Raw genomic sequence first — 25,580 nt, forward strand, 5'->3', positions numbered from 1 at the left:
AGGATCAAGAGAATTAAACCATATCTTAGCATCACCCTTTAATGAGAACGGAAATATTTTAAGGATGTAAAAGTAACGAGTTCTCTCATATTTAGTGAACAGGGTAGCTATATCATTTAATTTAGTAAGATGTGCCACAATAGTTTCAGATTCATAACCATGAAAAGGATCAGATTCAACCAAAGTAATTATATTAGGATCAATAGAGAATTCATAATTCTTATCAGTAACAAAGATAGGTGAAGTAGCAAAAGTAGGGTCAGGTTTCATTCTAGCATTTAGAGATTGCTTACTCCATTTAGCTAATAATCTTTTGAGTTCATTTCTATTTTTGCAAGCTAAAAACTAAAGAAGCTTCTTGATCAAAAACATAACCCTTAGGAATAACAAGTGATTCTTCATCATCACTTTCATCAGTATCATCAGATTCAATATTTTCAATCTCTCTAGCCCTAGCAAGTTGTTCATCAAGAAAATCACTAAGTGGCATAGTAGTATCAGGCATAGAAGTAGTTTCATCATATGTATCATGCATAGCAGAAGTGGCATCATCAATAACATGTGACATATCAGAACGAATAGCAGAGGCAGGGGTAGGTGTCGCAAACTTACTCATAACAGAAGGTGAATCAAGTGCAGAGCTAGATGGCAGTTCCTTACCTCCCCTCGTAGTTGAGGGATAGATCTTGGTTTTCGGATCTCTCAAGTTCTTCATAATGATAAGCAGATATATATCCCAAGTGACTCAAAGAATAGAGCTATGCTCCCCGGCAACGGCGCTAGAAAATAGTCTTGATAACCCACAAGTATAGGGGATCGCCACAGTTTTCGAGGGTAGAGTATTCAACCCAAATTTATTGGTTCGACCCAAGGGATCCAAAGAATATTCTCAAGTAGTAGCAGCTGAGTTGTCAATTCAACCACACATGGAAACTAAATATCTGCAGCAAAGTATTTAGTAGCAAAGTAATATGATAGTAGCGGTAACGCTAGCAAAAGGTAACAGTAGTAAAAGTAATGTTTTTGGTATTTTGTTGTGATGATAGCAATAGCAACGGGAAAGTAAATAAGCGAAGAACAATATATGAAAAGCTCGTAGGCAATGGATCGGTGCTAGAGAATTATGCCGGATGCGGTTCATCATGTAACAGTCATAACCTAGGTTGACACAGAACTAGCTCCAGTTCATTGATATAATGTAGGCATGTATTCCGAATATAGTCATATGTGTTTATGGAAAAGAACTTGCATGCCATCTTTTGTCCTACCCTCCCGTGGCAGCAGGGTCCTTACGGAAACTAAGGGATATTAAGGCCTCCTTTTAATAGAGTACCAGAACAAAGCATTATACCATAGTGAATACATGAACTGCTCAAACTATGGTCATCACCGGTAAGTATCTCGATTATTGTCACTTCGGGGTTAACAGATCATAACACATAATAGGTGACTATAGACTTGCAAGATAGGATCTAGAACTCTCATATATTGATGAAAACATAATAGGTTCAGATCTGAAATCATGGCACTCGGGCCCAAGTGACAAGCATTAAGCATAGCAAAGTAATAGCAACATCAATCTCAGAACATAGTGGATACTAGGGATCAAACCCTAACAAAACTAACTCGATTACATGATAGATCCCATCCAACCCATCACCGTCCAGCAAGCCTACGATGGAATTACTCACGCACGGCGGTGAGCATCATGAAATTGGTGATGGAGGATGGTTGATGATGACGATTGCGACGGATTCCCCTCTCCGGAGCCCCGAACGGACTCCAGATCAGCCCTCCCGAGAGGTTTTAGGGCTTGGTGGCGGCTCCGTATCGTAAAACGCGATGATTTCTTCTCTCTGATTTTTTTCTCCCCGAAACACAATATATGGAGTTGGAGTTGGAGTCGGAGAGGCAACAGGGGGCCCACGAGGTCGGGGGGCACGCCCTAGGGGGCAGGCGCGCCCCCCACCCTCGTGGAGAGGTGGTGGGCCCCCGGCCTTCATCTTTTTCATGTATTTTTCATATTTTCTGAAAAGTCGCTCTGTGAAGTTTCAGGTCATTCCGAGAACGTTTGTTTCTGCACAAAAATAACACCATGGTAATTCTGCTGAGAACAGCGTCAGTCCGGGTTAGTTCCATTCAAATCATGCAAGTTGGAGTCCGAAACAAGGGCAAAAGTGTTTGGAAAAGTAGATACGACGGAGAGGTATCACAAAGTAATATGATACTAGTGGTAACGATAGCAAAAGTTAAAGGTAGTAAAATTAGTGTTTTTGGTATTTTGTAGTGATGATAGCTATAGCAACGGAAAAGTAAATAATCGAAGAACAATATATGGAAAGCTCGTAGGCAATGGATCAGTGATGGAGAATTATGCCGAATGCGGTTCATCATGTAACAGTCATAACCTAGGGTGACATAGAACTAGCTCCAGTTCATCAATGTAATGTAGGCATGTATTCCGAATATAGTCATACATGCTTATGGAAAAGAACTTGCATGACATCTTTTGTCCTACCCTCCCGTGGCAGCGGGGTCCTTACGGAAACTAAGGGATATTAAGGCCTCCTTTTAATAGAGTACCAGAACAAAGCATTAACACATATTGAATACATGAACTGCTCAAACTACGGTCATCACCGGTAAGTATCCCGATTATTGTCACTTCGGGGTTAACGGATCATAACACATAATAGGTGACTATAGACTTGCAAGATAGGATCTAGAACTCTCATATTGATGAAAACATAATAGGTTCAGATCTGAAATCATGGCACTCGGGCCCTAGTGACAAGCATTAAGCATAGCAAAGTAATAGCAACATCAATCTCAGAACATAGTGGATACTAGGGATCAAACCCTAACAAAACTAACTCGATTACATGATAGATCCCATCCAACCCATCACCGTCCAGCAAGCCTACGATGGAATTACTCACGCACGGCAGTGAGCATCATGAAATTGGTGATGGAGGATTGTTGATGATGACGATGGCGACAGATTCCCCTCTCCGGAGCCCCGAACGGACTCCAGATCAGCCCTCCCGAGAGGTTTTAGGGCTTGGCGGCGGCTCCGTATCGTAAAACGCGATGAATTGTTCTCTCTGAATTTTTTCTCCCCGAAACACAATATATAGAGTTGGAGTTGGAGTCGGAGGAGCTCCAGGGGTCCCACGAGGTAGGGGGCGCGCCCTAGGGGGGCAGGCGCGCCCCCCACCCTCGTGGACAGGTGGTGGGGCCCCTGGCCTTCATCTTTTGCAGGTATTTTTTATATTTTCCAAAAAGTTGCTCTGTGAAGTTTCAGGTCATTCTGAGAACTTTTGTTTCTGCACATAAATAACACCATGGTAATTCTGCTGAAAACAACGTCAGTCCGGGTTAGTTCCATTCAAATCATGCAAGTTAGAGTCCAAAACAAGGGCAAAAGTGTTTGGAAAAGTAGATACAACGGAGACGTATCAACAACCCCGTGATGAGGAATTGCCTAGTAAAGATGAAATTATTGGTCTTGCTTCTATTGCCGTGCCTCCTACTGATCCTTTAGAACAATATTTACTAGACCTTGAAAATGATCTGTTCATGAATGAAAGAAGGGAAATAGATGAAGTATTCTTTAAATAGGGACCTATTCTGAAACACAACTTGCCTGTTGAAATCCCAGGGGATCCTCCTCCACCCAAGGGTGATTCCGTGTTTGAGCTTAAACCATTACCTGATACTCTTAAATATGCTTATCTTGATGAAAATAAGATATATCCTGTTATTATTAGTGCTAACCTTTCAGAGAAGGAGGAAGAGAAATTTTTGAAAACTCTGAAGAAGCATTGTGCTGCTATTGGATATACTCTTGATGATCTTAAGGGCATTAGTCCCACTCTATGTCAACACAAAATAAATTTAGAGAAAGATGCCAAACCAGTTATTGATCACCAACGACGGCTGAATTCTAAGATGAAAGAAGTGGTAAGAAAGGAAATATTAAAGCTCCTTGAGGCAGGTATAATTTATCCCATTGCTGATAGTCAGTGGGTAAGTCCTGTCCATTGTGTCCCTAAGAAGGGAGGTATTACTGTTGTTCCTAATGATAAAGATGAATTGACCCCGCAAAGAATTATTACAGGTTATAGGATGGTAATTGATTTCCGCATATTAAATAAAGCTACTAAAAAGATCATTACCCTTTGCCTTTTATTGATCAAATGCTAGAAATATTATCCAAACATACACATTTTTGCTTTCTAGATGGTTACTCTGGCTTCTCTCAAATACCTGTGTCAGTTGATGATGAAGCAAAGACCACTTTTACTTGCCCTTTCGGTACTTTTGCTTATAGACGTATGCCTTTTGGTTTATGTAATGGACCTGCTACCTTTCAAAGATGCATGATGGCTATATTCTATGACTTTTTGTGAAAAGATTTGTGAGGTTCTCATGGACGATTTCTCTGTTTATGGATCCTCTTTTGATGATTGCTTGAGCAACCTTGATCGAGTTTTGCAGAGATGTGAAGAAACTAATCTTGTCTTGATCTGGGAGAAGTGCCACTTTATGGTTAATGAAGGTATTGTCTTGGGGCATAAAATTTCTGAAAGAGATATTGAAGTTGATAAAGCTAAAGTCGATGCTATTTAAAAGATGTCGTGTCCCAAGGACATCAAAGGTATAAGAAGTTTCCTTGGTCATGCCATTTTTTATAGGAGGTTCATTAAGGACTTATCAAAAATTTCTCGGCCTCTGACTAACCTATTACAAAAATATATTCCATTTGTCTTTGATGATGATTGTGTAGAAGCATTTGAAATACTTAAGAAAGCATTGATTTCTGCACCTATTGTTCAGCCAGATGATTGGAATTTACCCTTTGAAATTATGTGTGATGCTAGTGATTATGCTGTAGGTGCTGTTCTAGGGCAAAGAGTTGATAAGAAATTAAATTTTATTCAATATGCTAGTAAAACTCTAGACAATGCCCAGAGAAATTATGCTACCACTAAAAAGGAATTCTTAGCAGTTGTATTTGCTTGTGATAAGTTCAGACCTTATATTGTTGATTCTAAAGTAACTATTCACACTGATCATGCTTCTATTAAATACCTTATGGAAAAGAAAGATGCTAAACCTAGGCTTATTAGATGGTTCTCCTGCTACAAGAATTTGATTTGCATATTATTGATAGAAAGGGAGCTGAGAACCCCGTTGCAGACAACTTGTCTAGGTTAGAAAATGTTCTTGATGACCCACTACCTATTGATGATAGCTTTCCTGATGAACAATTAAATGTCATAAATGCTTCTCGAACTGCTCCATGGTATGCTGGTTGTGCTAATTATATTGTTGCTAAACTTATACCACCTAGTTTCACATACCAGCAAAAGAAAAAGTTCTTCTATGATTTGAGACATTACTTTTGGGATGACCCACATCTTTATAAAGGTGTAAATGGTATTATTAGACGTTGTGTACCTGAGCATGAACAGGAACAGATCCTACGCAAGTGTCACTCCGAGGCTTCAGGAGGACACCATGCTGGAGATAGAACTGCGCATAAGGTATTGCAATCCGGTTTTTATTGGCCTACTCTCTTCAAGGATGCCCGTAAGTTTGTCTTGTCTTGTGATGAATGTCAAAGAATTGGTAATATTAGTAGACGTCAAGAAATGCCTATGAATTATTCACTGGTTATTGAACCATTTGATGTTTGGGGCTTTGATTATATGGGACCTTTTCCTTCCTCTAACGGGTATACACATATTTTAGTTGCTGTTGATTACGTTACTAAGTGGGTAGAAGCTATTCCAACTAGTAGTTCTGATCATAACACCTCTATTAAGATGCTTAAAGAAGTTATTTTTCCGAGGTTTGGAGTCCCTAGATATTTAATGACTGACGGTGGTTCACATTTTATTCATGGTGCTTTTAGTAAAATGCTTGCTAAGTATGATGTTAACCATAGAATTGCATCTCCTTATCACCCACAGTCTAGTGGTCAAGTAGAATTGACTAATAGAGAGCTCAAATTAATTTTGCAAAAGACCGTTAATAGATCCAGGAAGAATCGGTCCAAGAAACTTTATGATGCATTATGGGCCTATAGAACTGCATATAAAAATCCTATGGGTATGTCTCTGTATAAAATGGTTTATGGCAAAGCATGTCACTTACCTCTTGAGCTAGAACATAAGGCATATTGGGCCATTAAAGAGCTCAATTATGATTTTAAACTTGCCGATGAGAAGAGGTTATTTGACATTAGCTCACTAGATGAATGGAGAACCCAAGCCTATGAGAATGCCAAACTATTTAAAGAAAAAGTTAAAAGATGGCATGACAAAAGGATACAAAACGTGAGTTTAATGTAGGTAATTATGTATTGCTATACAACTCTCGTTTAAGATTTTTTTGTAGGCAAACTTCTCTCTAAATGGGAAGGTCCTTACGTTATTGAGGAGCTCTATCGTCCCGGTGCCATAAAAATCAACAACTTCGAAGGCACAAACCCGAAGGTGGTGAACGGTCAAAGAATCAAACATTATATCTTAGGTAATCTCATAAATGGTGAAACTAATATTATTGAAACCGTAACCCTGGAGGAATACATAAGGGACACTTTCCGGAACGTTTCAGACTCCGAAAAGGAATAGGTACATTGTACAGTAAGTAAACCGACTCCAAAACAGTTCTAATGGCAATATTTCTTTTTTTGGAATATTTAAGAAAATAGGAAAACAAGAAGCAGTCCGGGAAGGACACGAGGCTTCCACGAGGGTGGAGGGCGCGCCCTACCCCCCTAGGCGCGCCCCCTGCCTCGATGGCACCTCGTGTGCTCTCCGGACTCCGTTTTCTTGCAAGATACTTCTTTTGGTTGGTAAAAAATCATTATATAATCTCTCGAATGTTTTGACCACCGTACCACGCAAATATCCTCTGTTCTTGTTTCGAGATGTTTTCTGTTAGGGTTGTCAAGGCCAGGCATCATGTCGTCCCCCTCCTCCAACAATGGTGACAAAGATGCTTGGCTAATGAAGGTAGAATTGAAGAGGGAAGAACCTATGGAGATCAATAAGGATGAAGGGATCAAGAAGGCCATGGAGGACCAAATTCCAGCAGCAGAAGACATCCTTCAACTTGATCACAATCTTCTTACCCCAACCGAGATCGAAGCTTTCAAGATGATTGAGTTAGCTCGTATACAAAACAAGTATCTCACACGTGAAAATATTTTGTTGAAGGAGCATATCATCGCACTCAAGGGCATTATCCGCAAGTTGGAGGACCTCCTACGCTCGATGTGCGACTATCCATCATCAACAACTCCACCTTCTTCACCAACAAAGAAGAACTGAGTATCTGGTATGGGCACTCCCCTTGGCAACTGCCAAGCTTGGGGGAGTGCCTTGGTATCGTATCACCATCACTTTTATCTTTACCGTTTTCTTACACTAGTAGAAAAAGGACCTAATGTGAGACACATTAGTGCCGGTTTGATTTTAGCCCGGTACTAATGGTACCATTAGTGCCGGTTCGAATGGCTATGCATTAATGCCGGTTCGTGTTGAACCTTTAGTACCGGTTCGTGCCACGAACCGGGACTAAAGGGATGATGGCAGGCTGGCGTCAGGCCGGGGCCCCACGATCACCTTTAGTACCGGTTCGTGTCACAAACTGGTACTAAGGGCTAACCTTTAGTACCAGTTTGTGCCATGAACCGGTACTAAAGGGGTGTTACCAACCGGTACTAAATCTGGTCAAACTACTTATTCTAGAAGTATTAATTTTACTACATAATTATTCAAGAATATTAGTGTTACTAAATAGTTATTTCAATTTTTTAAATTTTGGTCAAATCTGGTCAAACTATGGTCAAACTATGGTCAAACTTATTCAAGAAATATTAGTGTTACTAAATAATTACTGTTTTTTAGAAAAATAGTTTCAGACTCAAACGGTGAAACGTGTGACCTAATGCTCAAGCTAAACTGCAGAGGGTTAATAGGATTGACAGCTTACATTTGTCAGGAAAACAACAAGTGCAGACTTGGAATGTAGGGGGAATAGAACTCCGAAGTTAAGCGTGCTTAGGCTGGGGGAGTGAGAGGATGGGTGACCGGCCGGGAAGTCAGGCGATTTGGAATGAGTGATCCACACTTGAGCAGTTAAGAGAGGTGATTAGAGACTAAATCATCAATAATTCAGAAAAATAAAAAATCGAAAAAAAATCAAATTTTTTTCCAAAATTTTCAAAAAAAAACCTTTAGTACCGGTTGGTAACACCAACCGGTACTAAAGGTCCCCCATACCAGGGCGCGAGCTCACGCCACGTGGTGGCACTTTAGCGCCGGTTCGTGCCGAACCGGTACTAAGGGGGGGGGGGGCTTTAGTGCCCACCCTTTTAGTGCTGGTTATGGAACCGGCACTAAAGGCCCTTACGAACCGGCGCTAAAGCTCTGTTTTCTACTAGTGTTAGTTCGATCCTTTTGGTAATATCTTGATCTAGTAGAATAAAGTTTTAGTATGATCTAGTTGTGAGTTTTGCTTTATGATCCCTCTTTGTAATCGAGTCCGTGAGCTATATAATAAAGATTAGTGTTGAGTCAAGGACTTGATTATCTTGCTATGATTATGAGTGAATAAAAGAAAAAGAAAGAACAAAAAGAAATAAAAAGAGATCATATTGATCTTATGGAGAGTAATGACTTCACATATAAAGAGTATGATGATTAAAAGTTGTTGAGAGTTGACAAACATACTTTTGGTCACCGTTGGAATTAATAGGAAGTAATAAAGAAAGAGAGGTTTTCACATATAAATATACTATCTTGGACATCTTTTATGATTGTGAGCACTCACTAAAATATGACATGCTAAAGAGTTGATATTGGACAAGGAAGACAACGTAATGGGTTATGTTTTCTTACATCTGAAATAAATTATATTGTCATGGATCATCCAGCATGTTGAGCTTGCCTTTCCCTCTCATGCTAGCCAAGTTCTCTGCACCAAGTAGAAATACTACTTGTGCTTCTAAATATCCCTAAACCCAGTTCTGCCATGTGAGTCCACCATATCTACCTATGGATTGAGTAAGATCCTTCAAGTAAGTTGTCATCGGTGCAAGCAATAAATATTTCTCTCTAAATATGTATGACTTATTAATGTGGAGAAAATAAGCTTTATATGATCTTGTGATGTGGAAGAAATAAAAGTGACGGACTGCATAATAAAGGTCCACATCACAAGTGGCAATATAAAGTGACATTCTTTTGCATTAAGATTTTGTGCATCCAACCATAAAAGCGCATGACAACCTCTGCTTCCCTCTGCGAAGGGCCTATCTTTTACTTTTATCTTCTACCTTATATAAGAGTCATGGTGATCTTCACCTTTCCTTTTGTATTTTATCCTTTGGCAAGCACAATGTGTTGGAAAGATCCAGATATATATAGCTAATTGGACGTGAGTTTTCATGAACTATTATGGTTGACATTACCCTTGAGGTAAAACGTTGGGAGGCAAAACTATAAGCCCCTATCTTTCTTTGTGTCCGATTAAAACTCCATACCCATAAATATTGCGTGAGTGTTAACAATTGTGAAAGACTAAATGATAGTTGAGTATGTGGACTTGCTGAAAAGCTCTTATATTGACTCTTTCCTATGTTATGATAAATTGCAATTGCCTCAATGACTGAGATTAGAGTTTGTTGGTTCTCAACGAAGTTTATGATTCATACTTGAAATTGTGATTGAATTGTTACTTTAGCATAAGAGATCATATGACTATATATATCCGTATTTTATATTTATCGACGCCTCTATCTCTAAACATGTGAACATATTTTTCGATTTCGGCTTTCGCTTGAGGACAAGCGAGGTCTAAGCTTGGGGGAGTTGATACGTCCATTTTGCATCATGATTTTGTATCGATATTTATTGCATTATGGGCTGTTATTACACATTACTTATGCCTATTCTATCTTATTTTACAAGGTTTACATAAAGAGGGAGAATGCCGGCAGCTGAAATTCTGGGCTGGAAAAGGAGCAAATATTAGATACCTATTCCGCACAACTCCAAAAGTACTAAAACTCCACGGAAGTTATTTTTGGAAATAATAAAAAATACTGAGCGAAGAAAATAGCAGAGGGGGTCCACACCCTGGCCAGGAGGGTGGGGGCGCGCCCTACCCCCCTGGGCGTGCCCCCTGCCTCGTGGGCCCCCTGGTGGCCCTTCGATGCCCATCTTTTGCTATATGAGGTCTTTCGTCTGATTAAAAAATAATAAACAAGCTTTCAGGACGAAACTCCGCCGCCACGAGGCGGAACCTTGGCAGAACCAATCTAGGGCTCCAACAGAGCTGTTCTGCCGGGGACACTTCCCTCCGACAAGGGGAAATCATCACCATCGTCATCACCAATGATCCTCTCATCGGGAGGGGGTCAATCTCCATCAACATCTTCACCAGCACCATCTCATCTCAAACCCTAGTTCATCTCTTGTATCCAGTCTTTGTATCCAAACCTTAGATTGGTACCTGTGGGTTGCTAGTAGTGTTGATTACTCCTTGTAGTTGATGCTAGTTGGTTTACTTGGTGGAAGATCATATGTTGAGATCCATTATGCATATTAATACCCCTCTGATTATGAACATGAATATGCTTTGTGAGTAGTTACGTTTGTTCCTGAGGACATGAGAGAAGTCTTGCTATTAGTAGTCATGTGAATTTGGTATTCGTTCGATATTTTGATGAGATGTATGTTGTCATCCCTCTAGTGGTGTCATGTGAACGTCGACTACATGACACTTCACCATTGTTTGGGCCTAGAGGGAGGCATTGGGAAGTAATAAGTAGATGATGGGTTGCTTGAGTGACAGAAGCTTAAACCCTAGTTTATGCGTTGCTTCGTAATGGGCTGATTTGGATCCATACATTTCATGCTATGGTTAGGTTTACCTTAATACTTCTGTTGTAGTTGCGGATGCTTGCAATGGGGGTTAATCATTAGTGGGATGCTTGTCCAAGTAAGGACAACACCCAAGCACCGGTCCACCCACATATCAAATTATCAAAGTACCGAACGCGAATCATATGATCGTGATGAAAACTAGCTTGACGATAATTTCCATGTGTCCTCGGGAGCGCTTTACTTCATATAAGAGTTTGTCCAGGCTTGTCCTTTGCTACAAAAAGGATTGGGCTATCTTGCTGCACCTTATTTACTTTTATTACTTGCTACTCGTTACAAATTACCTTATCACAAAACTATCTGTTACCAATAATTTCAGTGCTTGCAAAGAATACCTTACTGAAAACTGCTTATCATTTCCTTCTGCTCCTCGTTGGGTTCGACACTCTTACTTATCAAAAAGGCTACGATAGATCCCCCACACTTGTGGGTCATCACCCATCTTCTTCTGTACGTTGATGATATCGTACTTGCGGCATCCTCAACGCCCCTTCTTCGCTCCATCGTCGACAAGCTACAACAGGAGTTTGCCATGACAGATATGGGCGATCTTCACTACTTCCTCGGCATCCGCATGCAGCGTACAACATGGGGGTTCTTCCTCAACCAGGCCCAGTATGCCGAGGAGCTTCTTCGCCGCGCCGACATGTCCCAATGCCATGCTGCCTCAACACCAGTGGACATGGCCCCAAAGGTCGCCGCTGCCGCCGGCGCTCCCGTGTCCGACCTATCAGAGTGTCGCAGCCTTGCCGGCGGCTTGCAATATCTCACAATGACGCGTCCGGATCTGGCGTATGCGGTGCAACAAGCTTGCCTTCACATGCATGACCCGCGGGACAGTCACCGCGCCCTCATCAAGCGTATTCTGCGGTATGTCCGCGGCACGCTCCAGCATGGCCTTCTTCTTCTTCTAGCAGCTTCATCGACATACATCATTGCGTATTCGGACGCGGACTGGGCTAGGTGCCCTGACACTCGCCGGTCTACCTCTGGTTACTGCGTGTATCTTGGTGACACGCTCGTCAGCTGGTCCTCCAAAAGTGACAAGTCATCATCTCTCGATCCAGTGCAGAAGCAGAATACCGTGCCCTGGCGAATGCGGTCGCTGATTGTGTATGGTTGAGGCAGCTGCTTGGTGAGCTCTCCATCTCTCAATCGAAGGCCACGGTCATCTTCTGCAATAATGTATCAGCCGTGTACTTGTCTATTAATCCGGTTCATCATCGGAGGACGAAGCACATAGAGCTTGACATTCATTTCGTCCAGGAAAAGGTGGGCCCTTGGCGAGTTCCGTGTTGTACATGTTCCAACAGCTCAACAGCTAGCCGATATCACGACGAAGGGTTTGCCGACATCCGTTTTCCAGCGCTTCAGGTCCAGTCTCTGTGTCTCCTCAGGCATCGACGACATGACTGTGGTGGGGTGTTAGCGAACGTGCTTCTGTAGTGGTCCTATTCCTTAGGCTAGACTAGTGTAATTCTATTGTAACAACCAGTATATATGTACTTGTGTAACCGAGTATTTGACAAAAAACTACAACATTAGCGGTTACCGTCCCACAGAACTACCACATTCAAAAAAGTGACTGATAACTACCAAAAAATTCTAATTTTGTGACTAAAAACTACCACTTTTGAAAAATGGCAAGTTTAGACGATTTAAACACATTTATGACATGCGGGACCCACTCGCCAGGGCTGACATGGCGGCAAAGTCAACTATGTTTGTTTTGACCATTAGTGTTGACCGTTATGACAAGTGGGGCCCACATCAATCTTCTTCTTCCTCCTCTCTCTCTCTTTGGTATTTCAACAAACAACTTATGTGCATGGAGGAAAGCCGGTGAACTCCGGCCGACGACGGACGTGAGCGTGCTCTTCCAGCTGCCATCCCTGACCCCAGGACCGAGCCACACCGCCCCCTCTACCGCGCAGGCGTGCGCCAAAACCACGCACCGCCGCAGCACCCGAGCTACCCGTCCTCTCCCTTGCGCGCACGCGACACGAGCTCGTGCAGCCATGGCGCCTCTGTGCCTCGCGCCCCTGCCTCGACAGAAACTCCGGCGAGCCCTCAAGATACTTCCCATCGCATGCTGGCTTCTTCGCTGCTGCCCCTGCTTTGGTCCTCCTGCTGCTGCGCACCGGCGCGCGCGTGCTTTCCTCCGTCTAAAGCCTCCGCCTCCACGAACCGCTCCGTCCTCATGGCCGAGCACCTCGCCGCTGGCCAACGCCGCGGACATTTGCGACCGCGCACGCTCGGAGCAGGTGCAAGCTTGCCAGCTACCGTCTGCATGCAACATCGGGTCGGCACCGCTGCATGCTGTTGTCGTTACCGGGGCGCGAGGAGGAGGTCCTCGGCCAGCGGCAGCACGCCGCCGTCGCACGCCTATAGCTCAGACACGGTGGCGCCGAGCACGCTCGCCACCTCCTACGCGACCTCGCCTCCATCGCCTCTTTCCCTTAGATGCACAGAAGGTGCTTGACGAAATGCCTGAGAGAGACGGGAGAAGGAGGAGGAGGAAGGTTGACGATGACGTGTGGGCCCCACTTGTCATAACGGCCAACTTGACAGTCAAAACAAACGGGGCTAACTTCGTCGCCACGTCAGCCCTGATGGGTGGGCCCTGTCTGTCATAAACGCGTTTAAATCGTCTAAACTTGCAATTTTTCAAAAGTGATAGTTTTTAGTTACAAAATTAAAAAAATTTGATAGTTATCAGTCACTTTTTTGAATGTGATAATTCTGTGGGACGGCAACTCCTAATGTGATAGTTTTTTGTCAAATACTCTGTGTAACCCCAATCAATAATCAAGGAAGTGTTACACGATCTCTCTCTTGCTACCCTCGTTCAGACTCCAACAAAGATCATCGGATACATCGAATGTAGAATGACGCGTATGTTGCCGTAGTCTAAGACGTTGAACCGACGTTGGATATTCGATTCCAGGTATGCTATGACCGTGCGCTGTATGCATGACATACACGCCCGTGCACGCACGAAGCATAGTACATTATGCAACACTTGGTCAAAAAATAATATAGGGTAGTTTTTGTTTTTTCGAAAAAAAAATATTGAGAAGTTGACTTGGGACAAAGCTATACCTTGCAATAATGTGGAATAATTTTCCCCGCACGAAAAAGAAAGTGTATGTACTTTCTGAATTTCGTTGACTTGAGTGCCATCTATGCATGATACATCGATCCGTGCACGTACTTAGCAAAACATGTCTACTTGCTAGTAGTAATATCCAAATTAATTAACTCCCCGCAAAACATGTCTACTCTAATTAATTTGCCTCTATGCAAAATACATCCGTGCACGACGTAGATCAAACAGCTAGCGCCTAGCAGTAGATGGAACGCCACAAAAATCTTAGGAATAGCTATATATATCTGCATGAAATGCAGGCCATTACATCCGCATCCACCACAAAAGTAAATAGCTCTCCGGCCTATAGCGACCAACACGCAGGTAGTTGTGATGGCGTCTTCATCTCTGTCAGTGGTGTTGCTCCTGTGCCTGGCTGCGGTGGCGTCGGCGCAGATGTCCCCGACGTTATACGACGCGTCATGCCCCGGGGCGCCGGCCACCATCAAGAACGGTGTGGTGGCCGCCGTGAGCAGCGACCCCCGCATGGCCGCGTCGCTGCTCCGGCTGCACTTCCATGACTGCTTTGTCCAAGCAAGTCCTTCACACACTATTTGTTATTGTTTGGATCGGTTTCATTTGCTGAACACCAGCGGTTAACCCGTGCCTGGCTTCGTACATGCAGGGCTGCGACGCGTCCGTTCTGCTGGCTGGCAACGAGCGGAACGCGTTCGGGAACGTGGGATCGCTGCGAGGCTTCGACGTCATCGACCAAATCAAGTCGAATGTGGAGCAGGCGTGCAAGCGCACCGTCTCCTGCGCCGACATCCTCGCCGTCGCCGCTCGCGATTCCGTCGTCGCCGTAAGAACTAACATGATCTTTCAACCCCTTTTTAATTAATAATCTGTTTGCATGCGTGTCACGGTTTTGAACTGAGGTTAGTACTCATCGGCTTTACTTGTGTAGGTAGGAGGGCCATCATGGACAGTCTCTCTGGGGAGGAGGGACTCCGACACGGCTAGCGAGACACTGGCCAACCGTGACCTGCCTGCCCCATCACTTAGCGTCACCGACCTCATCACCCGCTTCGCCGCCAAGGGGCTCAACCACACCGATATGGTCGCCCTCTCTGGTGCGCACACCATAGGGCAGGCGCAGTGCAAGAACTTCAGGACCAGGCTCTACAGCGAGGAGAACATTGACCCGGCCTTGGCGACGTCGCGCAAGGCCACCTGCCCTCAGCTAACCGGCTCTGGCGACAGCAACTTGGCCCCATTGGACGATACGACCCCGGACATGTTCGACAACGCCTACTTCGTCAACCTCAAGCTCAATAAGGGGCTCCTACACTCCGACCAGGTGCTCTACACCCTTGCCGGTGGTGCCACCGAAGACATCATTGACGGCTTCGCATCTAACCAGGATGCGTTCAACAACGCCTTTGCCGCAGCCATGGTGAAGATGGGGAACATCAGCCCCTTGATTTTCCCACAGGGTCAGGTCAGGCGCATCTGCTCCAGGGCGAACTAAGAATTGCCAGCCAGCCATTTGCACTGAAATGATAGCGTCGACCATGCATCAATCTGCTGCTTTGAGATCGGAATTAGCCACATTTTTTTCTCCACAAAATGAGTCATCCATGTCTTTGCAGCAACTTGTGGTGCCACATACTCCATTATTTCTTGCCTTTTTTGTACCTATTGTAATTTTTTGGATCCCATTATTCTTCAATTTGATTCTCTTCTATACTTTGCTAATTATTCATAACCTATTCACATTTGTTTTTGTATAAAACATTTTGTCATTTTTTTTTATGATTTCATAATTTTCTTGATATTTTCTAAAGACAATAATCATGTCAAGTTTCCCAAAGTTTCACAGATTGTTCACAAATATTCCAATGAAATTTCACGAAAAGTTCAAGTTTTCACACTTTTCACGTGTGTTTCATATCTGTTCCACCACACATCTGTACCTCTTTTCAAGGAACGGGGTTCATTCTTTCATCCGATTAGATCAAAATTAATAGTTCGGTTAAAAATTCTAGCAAGACATAACAAAGAGTCGTCCCGTCTCTGGGTTGTTAGGAGAAAGGCAATGCCCACTATGACATCTCCTCATGAACTATCAGCGTGTCTTTTGAGTACTACTATATTTGGGAAGATTATATGATAGAATGACTCACATACATTTCCTTTTTAGGAGAGTCCAACCTTCTCCTCCATCAAGTGCTGATGTTAACACCACTAGCTGGTTGGAATGGTCATGGTTGTTTACAACCGACAGACCTCTACATGACAGTGTTCGCATAATGCTAGTCATGACAGGGGCTGTTATTCCATTCATTAGATACAAAGTAAGATCATTCCTAACATCTCCCCTCCCCTCAATAGTTTTCGGTATTGCGGGAGTTGGACCGAAGAACATGCTCCAGCGGATCTCTTTTCCGCAATATCTTTTTTATAACCAACCACCCCCCCCCCCACCCACCCACACCCCCCCCCCCCCCCCCCAACCCACACCCCCATAGAGGCAGTAATCCATGAAGTATTGGCGGGAGACAACCGGACAAAAAAATAAAACGAAAAGGAAAACAAGAAAAGAATTATCCCAATTCATCGAGATCTTTTGCCGGGGCAATAAGGAGAATAGGAGGAGAACTCATTGGCTGGCTTGGGATAAACTAATGAGATCCAAAGGCGAAGCGGGTATGGGATTTCATGATCTTAGATTATTTAATCATGTGCTTCGGGCTAACCAAGTTTGTTGGTTATTGGTTTATCAGCATCCACTATGTGCAAAGGTGATGAAGGCAAAATATTATCCTCGTGGGCATGTCCTGGATACGGTCTTCCCGCAAGCGATGTTGGTGACTTGGCAAAATGTTATGCATGACCTTAAGCTGCTTTAAAACGGTGTTATTTGAAGTGTTTTGATGGTGCTAGTATAAATATTTGGAGAGGTAATTGTCTTCCCAGAGATTATATCCACACAAAAAAAATCTGTTTTGAAGAATTGAACTAGGCTTAAATGGGTGTGTGAGTTATTCATGAGAGGGTCTAGGAGATGGGATGAGAGAATTTCATCACACACATGTTTTATCACCACGATGTTGAGGAAATTTTAAAATTTCCTATTCAATCTGTGGGAGAGGGAGATTTTATTGCTTGGCACTATGAGAAAAATGGTTTTCTTTAGATTAAGAGTGCGTATAGGCTGGCGTTGAAACACAATGACAATAAGGTAGATTTTGGGAACTCCAGTACCACCATGAGCGGGGAATGGATGCTCTGTTGGGGAACGTAGTAATTCAAATTTTTTCCTACGATCACGCAAGATCTAATTAGGAGATGCATAGCAACGAGAGGGGAGAGTGTGTCCACGTATCCTCGTAGACCGAAAGCGGAAGCGTTTAGTAACGCGGTTGATGTAGTTGAACGTCTTCACGATCCAACCGATTCAAGTACCGAATGTACGACACCTCCGTGTTCAGCACACGTTTAGCATGATGACGTCCCTCGAGCTCTTGATCCAGGAGAGAGTAAAGGGAGAGTTCCGTCAACACGACGGCCTGATGATGGTGATGGTGATGTGATCCGCGCAGGGCTTCGCCTAAGCGCTACGACGCTATGATCGAAGAAGTAAACTGTGGAGCAGGGCATTGCACACGGCTAAGAGAACAACTGTTGTGCTTTGGGGTGCCCCCTTGTCCCCGTATATAAAGGAGGAGGGGAGGAGGCCGGCCACAAGGGGCGTGCCAAGGAGAGCGGAGTCGTACTAGGACTCCAGTCCTAGTAGGATTCGCCCCCACTTTTTTTTCCTTCTACCGGAGGGGGGAAAGGGGAAGGAGATGGAGTAGGAGAAGGAAAGGGGGTGGCACCCCGTTCCCTAGTCCAATTCGGCCTCCTCCCTTGTGGGGGCCGCACCTGACCCTTGTGGGCTGGTTAGCCTCCCTCCTATGGCTCATATGGCCCATATCTTTCCGCGGGGGGTTTCAGCAACCCCTCTGGTACTCCGGTATGTACCCGATACACTTCGGAACCCTTTCGGTGTCCGAATACTACCTTCCAATATATCAATCTTTACCTCTCGACCATTTAGAGACTCCTCGTCATGTCCGTGATCTTATCCGGGACTGCGAACAAACTTCGTTCACCAAAACACTTAACTCATAAATACAAATCGTCGTCGAACGTTAAGCTTGCGGAGCCTATGAGTTCGAGAACTATGTAGAGATGACCGAGACACATCTCCGGTCAATAACCAATAGCGGAATCTGGATTCTCATATTGGTTCCTACATATTCTACGAAGATCTTTATCGGTCAAACCGCATAACAACATAAGTTATTTCCTTTGTCATCGGTATGTTACTTGCCCGAGATTCGATCGTCGGTATCATCATACCTAGTTCAATCTCGTTACTAGCAAGTCCCTTAGTCGTTCCGTAATGCATCATCCCGTAACTAACTCATTAGCCACATTGCTTGCAAGGCTTATAGTGATGTGCATTACCGAGACGGCCCAGAGATACCTCTTCGATACACGGAGTGACAAATCCTAATCTTGATCTATGCCAACTCAACAAACACCTTCGGAGACACCTGTAGAGCATCTTTATAATCACCCAGTTACGTTGTGACATTTGATAGCACACAAAGTGTTCCTCCGGTATTCGGGAGTTGCATAATCTCATAGTGAGAGGAATATGTACAAGTCATGAAGAAAACAATAGCAATAAAACTAAACGATCATTATGTTAAGCTAACAGATGGGTCTTGTCCATCACATCATTCTCTAATGATGTGATCCCGTTCATCAAATGACAACACATATCTATGGTTAGGAAACTTAACCATCTTTGATTAACGAGCTAGTCAAGTAGAGGCATACTAGGGATACTCTGTTTTGTCTATGTATTTACACATGTATTAAGTTTCTGGTTAATACAATTCTAGCATGAATAAAAAATATTTATCATGATATAAGGAAATATAAATAACATTTTTATTATTGCCTTTAGGGCATATTTCCTTGAGTCTCCCACTTGCACTAGTGTCGATAATCTAGTTCACATCACCATGTGATTTAACACTCTATAGTTCACATCGCTATGTGATTAACAGCCAAAGAGTACTAAGGTGTGATCATGTTTTGCTTGTGAGAGAAGTTTAGTCAACGTCTGCCACATTCAGATCCATATGTATTTTGCAAATTTCTATGTCTACAATGCTGTGTACGGAGCTTCTCTAGCTAATTGCTCCCACTTTCAATATGTATCCAGATTGACACTTAGAGTCATCCAGATCAGCGTCAAAGCTTGCATCGACGTAACCCATTATGACGAACTTTTTGCCACCTCCATAATTGAGAAACATATCCTTATTCTACTAAGGATAATTTTGACCGTTGTCCAGTAATCCACTCCTGGATCAATATTGTACCCTCTTGCCAAACTCATGGTGAGGTACACAATAGGTCTGGTACATAGCATAGTATACTTTATAGAATCTATGACTAAGGCATATGGAATGACTTTTCATGCTGTTGTGTTCCTCTATACTTGTGTGTTAATAAGACTATTTTTTAATGATGTTGCCGAGGATCATATGATAGAGATCATCGGATACATTGAATGCAGAATGACGCGTTTGTATCGTCGTCTAAGACGTTGAAGCGACCATGGATATTCCATTCCAGGTCTAATATGACCGTGCGTTGTGTGCATGATATACACACCCGTGCACGCACGTACAATGTTATGCAACACTTGGTCAAATAATAATATAGGGAAGTTTTTATTTTTTTGAAAAAATAATATAGAGAAGTTGACCTGGAACAAAGCTATACCTCAAAATAATGTGGAGTATTTTTCCCCACAAAAAAAAGAAAAGAAAATGACTATATAGTTTCTGAATTTCGTTGACTTGAGTGCCATCTATGCATGATACATCGATCCGTGCACGTACTTAGCAAAACATGTCTACTTGCTAGTAATATCCAAATTAATTAACTCCCCGCAAAACATGTCTACTCTAATTAATTTGCCTCTATGCAAAATACATCCGTGCACGATGTAGATCAAATAGCTAGCTCCTAGCAGTTGATGGAACGCCACAAAAATCCTAGGAATAGCTATATATATCTGCATGAATTGCAGGCCATTACATCCGCATCCACCACAAAAGTAAGTAGCTCTCCGGCCTATAGCGACCAACACGCAGGTAGTTGTGATGGCGTCTTCATCTCTGTCAGTGGTGCTGCTCCTTCTGTGCCTGGCCGCGGCGGCGTCGGCGCAGATGTCCCCGACGTTCTACGACGCGTCGTGCCCCGGGGCGCTGGCCACCATCAAGAGCAGCGTGGCGGCCGCCGTGAGCAGCGACCCCCGCATGGCCGCGTCGCTGCTCCGGCTGCACTTCCATGACTGCTTTGTCCAAGCAAGTCCTTCACACACTACTTGTTATTGTTTGGATCGGTTTCATTTGCTGAACACCAGCGGTTAACCCGTGCCTGGCTACGTACATGCAGGGCTGCGACGCGTCCGTTCTGCTGGCTGGCAACGAGCGGAACGCGTTCGGGAACGTGGGATCGCTGCGAGGCTTCGACGTCATCGACAAAATCAAGTCGAATGTGGAGCAGGCGTGCAAGCGCACCGTCTCCTGCGCCGACATCCTCGCCGTCGCCGCTCGCGATTCCGTCGTCGCCGTAAGAACTAACATGATCTTTCAACCCCTTTTTAATTAATAATCTGTTTGCATGCGTGTCACGGTTTTGAACTGAGGTTAGTACTCATCGGCTTTACTTGTGTAGGTAGGAGGGCCGTCATGGACAGTCTCTCTGGGGAGGAGGGACTCCGACACGGCTAGCGAGACACTGGCCAACCGTGACCTGCCTGCCCCATCACTTAGCGTCACCGACCTCATCACCCGCTTCGCCGCCAAGGGGCTCAACCACACCGATATGGTCGCCCTCTCTGGTGCGCACACCATAGGGCAGGCGCAGTGCAAGAACTTCAGGACCAGGCTCTACAGCGAGGAGAACATTGACCCGGCCTTGGCGACGTCGCGCAAGGCCACCTGCCCTCAGCTAACCGGCTCTGGCGACAGCAACTTGGCCCCATTGGACGATACGACCCCGGACATGTTCGACAACGCCTACTTCGTCAACCTCAAGCTCAATAAGGGGCTCCTACACTCCGACCAGGTGCTCTACACCCTTGCCGGTGGTGCCACCGAAGACATCATTGACGGCTTCGCATCTAACCAGGATGCGTTCAACAACGCCTTTGCCGCAGCCATGGTGAAGATGGGGAACATCAGCCCCTTGATTTTCCCACAGGGTCAGGTCAGGCGCATCTGCTCCAGGGCGAACTAAGAATTGCCAGCCAGCCATTTGCACCGAAATGATAGCGTCGACCATGCATCAATCTGCTGCTTTGAGATCGGAATTAGCCACATTTTTTTCTCCACAAAATGAGTCATCCATGTCTTTGCAGCAACTTGTGGTGCCACATACTCCATTATTTCTTGCCTTTTTTGTACCTATTGTAATTTTTTGGATCCCATTATTCTTCAATTTGATTCTCTTCTATACTTTGCTAATTATTCATAACCTATTCACATTTGTTTTTGTATAAAACATTTTGTCATTTTTTTTTATGATTTCATAATTTTCTTGATACAATAATCATGTCAAGTTTCCCAAAGTTTCACAGATTGTTCACAAATATTCCAATGAAATTTCACGAAAAGTTCAAGTTTTCACACTTTTCACGTGTGTTTCATATCTGTTCCACCACACATCTGTACCTCTTTTCAAGGAACGGGGTTCATTCTTTCATCCGATTAGATCAAAATTAATAGTTCAGTTAAAAATTCTAGCAAGACATAACAAAGAGTCGTCCCGTCTCTGGGTTGTTAGGAGAAAGGCAATGCCCACTGACATCTCCTCATGAACTATCAGCGTGGCTTTTGAGTACTACTATATTTGGGAAGATTATATGATAGAATGACTCACATACATTTCCTTTTTAGGAGAGTCCAACCTTCTCCTCCATCAAGTGCTGATGTTAACACCACTAGCTGGTTGGAATGGTCATGGCTGTTTACAACCGACAGACCTCCACATGATAGTCTTCGCATAATGCTAGTCATGACAGGGGCTGTTATTCCATTCATTAGATACAAAGTAAGATCATTCCTAACATCTCCCTGCCCTCAATAGTTTTTGGTATTGCGGGAGTTGGACCAAAGAACATGCTCCAGCGGATCTCTTCTCCGCAATATCTTTTTTATAACCACCCCCCCCCCCCCCCCACCCACCCACACACACACCCCTATAGAGGCAGTAATCCATGAAGTGTTGGCGGGAGACAACCGACAAAAAAAACAAAAAGGAAAACAAGAAAAGGAATTATCCCAATTCATCGAGATCTTTTGCCGGGACAATAAGGAGAATAGGAGAACTCATTGGTTGGCTTGGGATAAACTAATGAGACCGAAAGGCGAAGTGGGTATGGGATTTCATGATCTGAGATTATTTAATCATGTGCTTATGGCTAACCAAGTTTGTTGGTTATTGGTTTATCAGCATCCACTATGTGCAAAGGTGATGAAGGCAAAATATTATCCTTGTGGCCATGTCCTGGATACGGTCTCCCCGCAAGCGATGTCGGTGACTTGGCAAAATGTTATGCATGGCCTTAAGCCGCTTCAAAATGGTGTCATTTGAAGTGTTTTGATGGTGCTAGTATAAATATTTGGAGAGGTAATTGTCTTCCCAGAGATTATATCCCCACAAAAAAAATCTGTTTTGAAGAATTGAACTAGGCTTAAATGGGTGTGTGAGTTATTCATGAGAGGGTCTAGGAGATGGGATGAGAGAATTTCATCACACACATGTTTTATCACCACGATGTTGAGGAAATTTTAAAATTTCCTATTCAATCTGTGGGAGAGGGAGATTTTATTGCTTGGCACCATGAGAAAAATAGTTTTCTTTAGATTAAGAGTGCGTATAGGCTGGCGTTGAAACACAATGACAATAAGGTAGATTTTGGGAACTCCAGTACCACCATGAGCGGGGAATGGATGCTCTGTTGGGGAACGTAGTAATTCAAATTTTTTCCTACGATCACGCAAGATCTAATTAGGAGATGCATAAGCAACGAGAGGGGAGAGTGTGTCCACGTATCCTCGTAGACCGAAAGCGGAAGCGTTTAGTAACGCGGTTGATGTAGTTGAACGTCTTCACGATCCAACCGATTCAAGTACCGAACATACGGAACCTCCGTGTTCAGCACTCGTTTAGCATGATGACGTCCCTCGAGCTCTTGATCCAACAAAGGGTCGAGGGAGAGTTCCGTCAGCACGACGGCATGGTGATGGTGATGGTGATGTGATCCGCGCAGGGCTTCGCCTAAGCACTACGACGCTATGATCGGAGGAGTAAACTGTGGATGGGGGCACTGCACACGGCTAAGAGAACAACTGTTGTGCTTTGGGGTGCCCCCTTGTCCCCGTATATAAAGGAGGAGGGGAGGAGGCCGGCCACAGGGGGCGTGCCAAGGAGAGCGGAGTCCTACTAGGACTGGGTCCTAGTAGGATTCGCCTCCTTTTTTTTCCATCTACCGGATGGGGAAAAGGGGAAGGAGATGGAGTAGGAGAAGGAAAGGGGGGTGGCGCCCCCTACCCTAGTCCAATTCGGCCTCCTCCCTTGTGGGGGCCGCACCTGACCCTTGTGGGCTGGTTAGCCTCCCTCCTATGGCTCATATGGCCCATATCTTTCCCCGAGGGTTTCGACAACCCCTCTGGTACTCCGGTATGTACCCGATACACTTCGGAACCCTTTCGGTGTCCGAATACTACCTTCCAATATATCAATCATTACCTCTCGACCATTTAGAGACTCCTCGTCATGTCCGTGATCTTATCCAGGACTGCGAACAAACTTCGGTCACCAAAACACTTAACTCATAAATACAAATTGTCATTGAATGTTAAGCTTGCGGACCCTATGAGTTCGAGAACTATGTAGACATGACCGAGACACATCTCCGGTCAATAACCAATAGCGGAATCTGGATGCTCATATTGGCTCCTACATATTCTACGAAGATCTTTATCGGTCAAACCGCATAACAACATACGTTATTCCCTTTGTCATCGGTATGTTACTTGCCCGAGATTCGATCGTCGGTATCCTCATACCTAGTTCAATCTCGTTACTGGCAAGTCTATTTACTCGTTCCGTAATGCATCATCCCGTAACTAACTCATTAGTCACATTGCTTGCAAGGCTTATAGTGATGTGCATTACCGAGAGGGCCCAGAAATACCTCTTCGATACACGGTGTGACAAACCCTAATCTTGATCTATGCCAACTTAACAAACACCTTCGGAGACACCTATAGAGCATCTTTATAATCACCCGGTTACGTTGTGACATTTGATGGCACACAAAGTGTTCCTCCGGTATTCGGAAGTTGCATAATCTCATAGTGAGAGGAATATGTATAATTCATGAAGAAAGCAATAGCAACAAAACTAAACGATCATTATGCTAAGCTAACGGATGGGTCTTGTACATCACATCATTATCTAATGATGTGATCCCGTTCATCAAATGACAACACTTGTGTATGGTTAGGAAACTTAACCATCTTTGATTAACGAGCTAGTCAAATAGAGGCATACTAGGGATACTCTGTTTTGTCTATGTATTCACACATGTATTAAGTTTCCGGTTAATACAATTCTAGCATGAATAATAAACATTTATCATGATATAAGGAAATATAAATAACATCTTTATTATTGCCTCTAGGGCATATTTCCTTGAGTCTCCCACTTGCACTAGAGTCGATAATCTAGTTCACATCACCATGTGATTTAGGGCATCTCCAGCCGTTCGGCCCCCAAGGCGCCTAAATAGAGCGGCCTGGGGGTGTGTCGACGCTAGTTCGGCCCCTAAGGGCGACCTAGCTCCCAGTCACGCCCCCAAGCGCCGGCCCCAGGATGCGGGAAATTTGAACTAGGTCGTTCTCGCTCACAAAACACGCCACAAATCCGGCGATCGGACGTAGTCTGGCGTTACAAAAACAGAGTGCCGCACGCCGCAAGTTCGCGTGCGCAACGAATCACTCGGCGGGGTCGGCTCCAGGCGTTGGCGGAGTCGGCGTGCGCGGGCTCGGCGGTGTCGGAGCTGCTTCGGTGCTGGGCTGTGTCGGCGCGGCTTCGGTACTGCTGGGCGGCGATGTAGAGGCGTCGTTCGGGCTTGGCGTCCGTGTGGCCGTGGGCGCGGGAGCTGGCGTTATCGGCGTCGTCGGTGTTGCCGTCTGCATCTGGTTCAGGATGAGGCCACGCTCCGCCATGTACCACGCCCTGAGCTGCTCCTCGTTGCTCTGGAGCATGTCCGCACCGCCCATCAGAAAAGCCATGTCGGTGTTCCTCTTCTTCGCGGCGACGTTTGTTCGCAGTAGGTCGATGTTGGTCCGGAGCAGGTCGAGCTTGATGGCGCTGTTCGTCAT

General features: G+C 44.4%; 2 protein-coding genes across 2 annotated transcripts; both read left to right on the forward strand.

Moving 5' to 3' along the window:
* The first annotated feature begins 14,396 nt into the window (after positions 1-14,396).
* Positions 14,397-15,810, forward strand: LOC125506461 (peroxidase 2-like). Its single transcript, XM_048671272.1, has 3 exons — positions 14,397-14,646; positions 14,738-14,914; positions 15,020-15,810. The coding sequence occupies exons 1-3, from the start codon at positions 14,446-14,448 to the stop codon at positions 15,581-15,583; spliced, it is 942 nt and encodes a 313-aa protein (XP_048527229.1). The 5' UTR covers positions 14,397-14,445; the 3' UTR covers positions 15,584-15,810.
* Positions 15,811-20,238: 4,428 nt separating this feature from the next.
* Positions 20,239-21,653, forward strand: LOC125506462 (peroxidase 2-like). The gene is made up of 3 exons (XM_048671273.1): positions 20,239-20,489; positions 20,581-20,757; positions 20,863-21,653. Exons 1-3 carry the CDS (start codon positions 20,286-20,288, stop codon positions 21,424-21,426), a joined length of 945 nt encoding a protein of 314 aa, XP_048527230.1. The 5' UTR covers positions 20,239-20,285; the 3' UTR covers positions 21,427-21,653.
* Positions 21,654-25,580: the final 3,927 nt, after the last annotated feature.

This window comes from Triticum urartu, chromosome 5 (assembly GCF_003073215.2).
Source record: "Triticum urartu cultivar G1812 chromosome 5, Tu2.1, whole genome shotgun sequence".
In the NCBI taxonomy this organism is placed as follows: domain Eukaryota; kingdom Viridiplantae; phylum Streptophyta; class Magnoliopsida; order Poales; family Poaceae; genus Triticum; species Triticum urartu.